The sequence below is a fragment of the Zophobas morio genome, unplaced genomic scaffold, assembly GCF_036711695.1.
Source record: "Zophobas morio isolate AGI-343-1 ecotype UQ-CSIRO unplaced genomic scaffold, CSIRO_AGI_Zmor_V1 ptg000021l, whole genome shotgun sequence".
Classification (NCBI taxonomy): domain Eukaryota; kingdom Metazoa; phylum Arthropoda; class Insecta; order Coleoptera; family Tenebrionidae; genus Zophobas; species Zophobas morio.
In genome coordinates, this window is record NW_026972126.1 from 17,481,231 (window position 1) to 17,488,186 (window position 6,956).

General features: G+C 34.9%; 1 protein-coding gene across 1 annotated transcript; it reads right to left on the reverse strand.

Annotated features, from left to right (window-relative positions):
* Positions 1 to 4,810: 4,810 nt before the first annotated feature.
* Positions 4,811 to 6,438, reverse strand: LOC135132987 (small ribosomal subunit protein RACK1). Its single transcript, XM_064061208.1, has 5 exons — positions 6,249 to 6,438; positions 5,896 to 6,104; positions 5,573 to 5,704; positions 5,247 to 5,530; positions 4,811 to 5,072 (listed from the first exon to the last, which is right to left on the reverse strand). Exons 1-5 carry the CDS (start codon positions 6,355 to 6,357, stop codon positions 4,850 to 4,852), a joined length of 957 nt encoding a protein of 318 aa, XP_063917278.1. The 5' UTR covers positions 6,358 to 6,438; the 3' UTR covers positions 4,811 to 4,849.
* Positions 6,439 to 6,956: the final 518 nt, after the last annotated feature.

A 6,956-nucleotide genomic window follows, 5' to 3' on the forward strand; every position in this document is an offset into this window, starting at 1 on the left:
CTGTATATCTTGAAGAGTTTTTACGTATGGAAAAAAATCCAGAATATCTGTAATTTTAAGGTTTAAAATTTTCTAGAAATCGTAGAAATTGTAGAGAATCTATATCTATTACCATAGAAATTCTAAATTTTCTTCAAATTTTGGACATTCTGAAATCCATTGTTATCTGAATTCCTAGAGATCACAATTTCTGCAGAAATGTTACAAATTCCCGAGGCAGGAGAGATTCTGGTTCTACTTATTTTAGAAATTTCTTTTAAGGTCCTTTATACAATTATAGATCATAGAAATTATGGACAAGCTTCCAAAAATTTCGAAAGTTCTAAAAATGAAATATATAAATTTGTATATATGCCTAGAGATCATTCTAGACATTCTAGATATTATAAAAGTCTGAAAATTTTGAAGATTCGAAAGATCTTGAAGGCTGACGAAAACAAGTAGAATTTCCTAAAATTCGGGAGCTTCAGGTTTCTAGAAATCTCTGAGGTTTTAGAGATTCTTGAAACATAAATATTTTTTAGCTAGATATCTTGAAGGGTTTTTCACATATGGAAAAAATTACAGGATGCTTATAATTTTGAGGTTTAAAATTTTGTAGAAATCTTCGAAATTGTAGAAAATCTATACAATGACCACATCAATTCTAAATATTCTTCCAATTTTGGACATTCTGTAATCCAATGTTATCTAAATTCCTAGAGATCACAATTTGTCCAAAAATATTACAAATTCCCGAGACAAATTCTGGTTCTATTTATTTTAGAAATTGCTTTTAAGATCCTATATTTAGTTTTAGATCATAAAAATCTTGGACAAGCTTCCAAAAATTCTAAAAATTCCAACTATTTGTATATATGCCTAAAGATCATTGTAGACGTTGTAGACATTCTAAGATTCTGAAAATTTTGAAGCTTCTGAAGATCTTGAAGAGCTGACGAAAACAAGAAGAATTTCCTAAAATTCAGGAAAGTCAGGTTTCTAGAAATGAATGAGATTTTACAGATTCTTGAAATATAAAGATTTTTAAGCTGTAGATATCTTGAAGGGTTTTTCATATAAGGAAGAAATTCCAGAATTCCTGGGATTTTAAGGTTTAAAATTTGACCAGAGAAACTTTCAATATTCTTCAAATTTTGGACATTCTGCAATCCAATGTTATCTAAATTCCTAAAGATCACAATTTGTGCAGAAATGTTCAAATTCCCGAGGCAGAAAAGATTCTGGTTCTATTTATTTTAGAAATTGCTTCTAGGGTCCTATATGCAGTTTTAGATCCTAAAAATCATACACAAGTTTCCAAAAATTCCAAAAGTTCTAAAAATTCCAGGCATTTGCATATATGGCTAGAGATCATTGTAGATGTTCTAAACATTGTAACACTGAAAATGTTGAAGAAGATTCGGACGAAAACAAAAACAGCCTCCTAAAATTCAGGTGATGTTTCCACAGATTCAAAGATTCCAGAAGTAACTGTATAATCCTTCCAGGGATTTGTAAACGTGCTTAGAGATCATTCTAGACGTTCTAAATATTCTAAAACTCTAAAAATTTTGAAGATTCGGAATATCTTGAAGAGCTGACGATAACAAGAAAAATTTTCAAAAATTCGGAACATTCAGGTTTCTGGAAATCTCTCAGGTTTTAGAAATTCTTGAAATATACAGATTTTTAAACTAGGTATCTTGAAGGGTTTTCACGTATAGAAAAAATTCCAAGATCCCTGTGACTTTAAGTTTTAAAATTTTCTAGAAATCTTAGAAATTGTAGAGAATCTACAGAAGAGATTCTGGTTTTATTTATTTTAGAAATTGATTTTAAGTTCCTATATATTGTTCCAAAAATTCCAAAAGTTCTAAAAATTCCCGGTATTTGTACATATGCCTAGAGATCATTATAGACGTTCTAAAACTTGAAAATTTTGAAGATTCGGAGGATCTTGAAAGCTAATGAAGACAAGAAAAAGGCCCTAAAATTCAAGAGATGGTTCCACAGACTCAAATATTCCAGAAATATCTGCATAATCCTTAAGTTCTTATAATTTCTAGAAAAAAAAAGCAAAGTTTTTTATGGTAGACAACTTGCAAAATTTTTCACATTTGGAAAGATTCCAGGATCCCCGTGATTTTAAGATTTAAAATTATCTAAAAAGTTCTGAAATTGTACTAGAAATCACTAAATATTCTAGAGATTGCTTTTAAGTTCCTATAGATCTAGATCATAGAAATCATGGACAGGCTTCAAAAATTCCAGGCATTTGTAAACGTGCCTAGAGATCCTCTGGACGATTTAGATATTCTAAGAGTTTAAGTTTAATCCTAGCATTCTTTTAGTTCCTAAAAATTTATGGGGATCTAGAAATTCTTGAAACATAAATTATTATTATAGTAGATATTCTATATAAATCTTATTTCTAAATTTGCTTCAGATTTTGGACATTTCATTAATTAATAAATTTATTAAATCATTATTGTTAAAAAATCATTCTACTGTTTGGTTTAAAACATTATCCAAAAAGTTCTCGTTTCGAATTCAAAATTTTCTGAAATCAAACCAGGAAATTTTGATCTTTGTCCACTTTATTCTATCAAAGTGTTTAGGGATTATGGAAAGCCGAAGTCAGGAGGCGGAGCAGTCCAACACCCCTCGCTAGTGGGTACCGAAAATACATTTGCGTGCAGTAGTAAGTTTCGACAATTAGGTACTTCACAGATCTTTCTTTAGCAAATAGTTTATTAGTGAATGTTCTAATAAGTTGCGTAGATGTAAAAAAGAAAAAAAAAGAGAATTTCTGCCAATAAAAATTAAATCAACTTGATTCAACAGGTGATCACATATTTTTTTTAATCTTCTTTGGAAAATTGATCAGGTGTAATTTAATCACGATATAATAAAAATCTTAATAATCCATCTCTTCTCCATTTACAATAAAAAAACTGTTTTCAACTACAAATTCTGATAAAGGCAGAGATGCTTTAGTTCGATTCCCAGGTAAGTAAAACATTTTTTATCTTAAAGTATCACACATTCGAGTAAAATAAAATATTCAAGTCAAAATTTTATCTAAATTTTAGACACATAATTAATTTTCTTAAAAACTACCGTATTTATGGCAACACAGCAGGGAGATTTTATTATGATCCCAATAACGAATAAATTATTGCCTTTGCCAGTCTTAAATATTATAGTTTGGAGGTGAAAGAACCACATCTGAGACCTAGTTTACAAAATTTTCACACAAATTTCTTTCGGCGAACTTTGCATAAAAACTCGTTTTCACAGTCTCCTGAAACCAAGAATTTTTTTCGAAACTCAGAAAAACATAGTTCTTGTAAAAAAAATACCAGTGATAACATTTATAGCTTATTAGTGTAATTAGGGCAACAACGCTCGAACAACCTCCCTAGCACAGACCCTCGTCAGCTTGTGACAGGGGACGTCTGCTTCTTTAAAAATTAAAATCAAATCTCAATTCCTCTAAAAATTTTATAACCCTACGTTTAATACCAACATAAAGAACTTGAACTCGACGTACGTCAAGTAAATCAACTCGGGTATATTTTTTTTTGTTTCCATTGCGAAGTCTCCGTGAAATTTTTATGAGCTTAAACATAAACCCGCTTGTTTTAGCTCATTTTGATTTAATAATTTTTAATCAAGCTGCGATTTACGTAATTGTTTTGGATTTCTGACCAAGACCATCGTTTTAACAATGCAATGATTTAGTATCCACTAAACATAAACTACACCAAAAACAAAAACCAAAACGTTGCTTCTTTCGTGCTGAGTTTGGAGCCGCTTTGATCTCAAAAATATTGACATTTGGTACAAAAATAGTCTTTCAAACATTGATGTTTAACCATTTTCATGAGTTATATGTTAGATAAGTTGTTTTCTTAAGTTTTCAGTGGTACTTACCTTGATTTATTAGGAAAAAACTACTGATTTAACACCTCGAGAGTCCGACAAGAATTCCCACATTATCCAAAAATAGCCCCTCGCAGGTGTAAATAATACAAAAAGCGGCCGACAAAAACCCGAAGACGCGTATTTCATGGTAATTAGATTTCCAAACATCACGGTCACAACCGACTGCCAACAATATTTTTCGCTGTGACGTGTCGTACATTTCAGCGAAAATAAAATAAAATGCACGATATCTATAACTTGCATTTTATTATTATTGCTTTAAAACCACGCAAAAACCTCTTGCAAATTTAAACATTTACGACTTTGGTTGTGCCAGTAACATTGATCGATTTTGCTTTTATATCATACATCACTCTATTTTACGGATCTTATTCTTAAAATATCTTTCCATCAATTTCTGCAGCGACCATCTGCGTTCAACGTGCATAAACACGCAGAAGTAATGTGGCTTTGAATGCAAAGAAAACCAGTGACCGGGAACGCACGACAATAAAGATTTTATGCATATTGCTTTAAATAATCATAAATCATTTGTTTATGTAAACTTATTGAAGATATGTTGTTTTTTCAGCTATTCAGGTTTTATTTCTTCAAAGAAAATGCGACGAAGGTGGTGCCACCTGTAGCAAAAAAATTAAAAATACAGCGAAATGTCATTTTTATTGGAATTTTTCCGGTTGATGCGAATCCGTATTGATGTTAGGCAACCAACAATACTCACGAGTGACTCGTTTTTCGAACGACCTCGCAACTATTACCAAAGTTACAAGAAAGTTTTAGTCACATTTCACTAATGTAATTACGAAAAACGATTTATTGTGGTAACAAATTACAATCTTAATAATAAAAATATATAATAATTTAATGAAAATAATATAACTTATTTTCTTACTGTTTATTAATAGTAAAAATACAAAAGTTAGTGGGCAGAAATGCTGACTTGCCACACCCTAATTGTATTGTCTGAATACCCAGCGAACAAAGTTTGCCCATCAGTGGACCATGCAAGGGACAAACATTGTGGGGGCTCAGCTTTGCTCAGAGGTTGAGATACAACCTCAGGTCTGAGTTCTTCAACCATTTCCTTGCTTTCCAAGTCCCAGATTTTAATAGAAGGCCCAAAGGCAGCGCACAACCAGTACCTGGAAATAATTCAACCATAAAACCTGTATACACCCACACAGACAAATTAATGGTCCTTGGACGAAAATCAGTCCCATATCCGCTTAACCTCTCATAACAAATCAAGGGGTCAAAATTACTATCATCACAATAAAATAATAAATCCAAGACACAATTTTGGAAACAATTATTACCTATTAGGTGAGAAGCACAATGCTGTAATGATGTCATTATGGTCAAGCGTGTGTAAATGCTTCCCATCATTCAGATCCCAAAGCATAGCTTTGCAATCCTTGCCTCCACTAGCACACAGACTCCCATCAGGAGAAACCGTGACCGTGTTCAAGTATCCTGTATGTCCCGAATGGTTGATCTTCAGGCGACAGTTAGTCAAGTTCCAGACTTTAACCATGCGGTCCCACCCAGCCGAAACAATAATCGGATTGGAGTGATTAGGGGAGAACCTAACGCAAGAAACCTAACCAGCCAATGAAACCCCACCACGTGCCACCATATTTACCCAATCAGAGTGCCCATCATCCTGAATCGTGTATTTACACTCAGCCAAAGTGTTCCACAGCTTGATGGTCTTATCGCGCGATCCTGACACGATTTGCCGGTTATCCACGGAGAAAGCCACACTTAAGACATCCTAAACAAACGCAAATTTAAATGGGCGGTTAGCGATCACGTGCTAATAAATTACGTAACAGTAATTCTCACAATACTTACGAAAGGACCCAACTTCAGACGTCGCAAATATTACAATAAAACAAAAAATCTTCCAACTGTTTGCAACGTGAGAATTTAATACTGTTTGAGCTGTAAGTGCGTAAATCAAACCTTTGTGTGGTCTTCGAACCGGCGAGTCGTCTTTCCGGCGGCCAAGTCCCACAGGCGCAGAGTCTTGTCCCAGGAACCAGAAAGGGCGTAGTTGCCGTCGCTGGAGAGGACTACGTCGGAGATAAAATGCGAATGGCCGTAGAGACGCTTCTGCGGAACGCCGTACTGGGTTTCTTCACGTGTCAATTTCCAGACGATGAGGGTTTTGTCTGGAACGCAAAATCGTGAATTTTTGGACTGGAGAGTCGAAAGGGGGTGTTTTGGGGGTGATCGGCGGGCGAATGGGGCTCGGATGGGTGTTAAGAGTGACAATATTGACAGATTATGGGGGCCCGGCATGGCCTACTACGTACCTCGTGACGACGATAAAATCATGTCTGGGTATTTCGGGTTAGTTGCGATTTGCGTAATCCACCCATTGTGACCCAGAAGGGTCCCTTTTAATTGAAGAGTTTCGGACATTTTTGGAAATAACACAACCGTGCACGTTCGAGTCCGCAGCGGAAAAGAAAAGTACGAAGGACGGAGTTTGTTGCCAACGTGACTACTCGATTGCAACTATGGCAGTCAGCGCTGCCAACCGAAACTAGGGACAAACGCAGCTGTAAAGCGCATACTCCGACGACAGTTTGGGCCCGCCGATTTTCAATCAACTCGATAAATATTAAAACAAATAATAATAACAATAAAACAATTAACATTTTGAGTGAAATTGTTTTAGTCGAGAAGGACACTGCCAACCGTCTGTCACTTGTAGTCAAGTTCTACCAACTTCGACGTCGTAATTACTATTACTTTGGTGTAATTTTCTGCGTTGTTTGCGTTTTAAATCGACGATTGTGTCCGTTGTGTCCGGTTTTGTCGCTTTTATTGACCACGTTTCGGCACATGGGGTGTGTTTTTTAACCCTTTTTGTCCACCTCCGGCCATTTTCAAACCGGCCAATCGCGTCGCCTGGGCAGCGGCAGAAACAAACGACCTTCAGGTGGGAAATGTCAACAAACTGTCAACTTCTCTGTTGAAAAATTCATAAACGGAATGAAGCCCCCTCAAACCCAAAA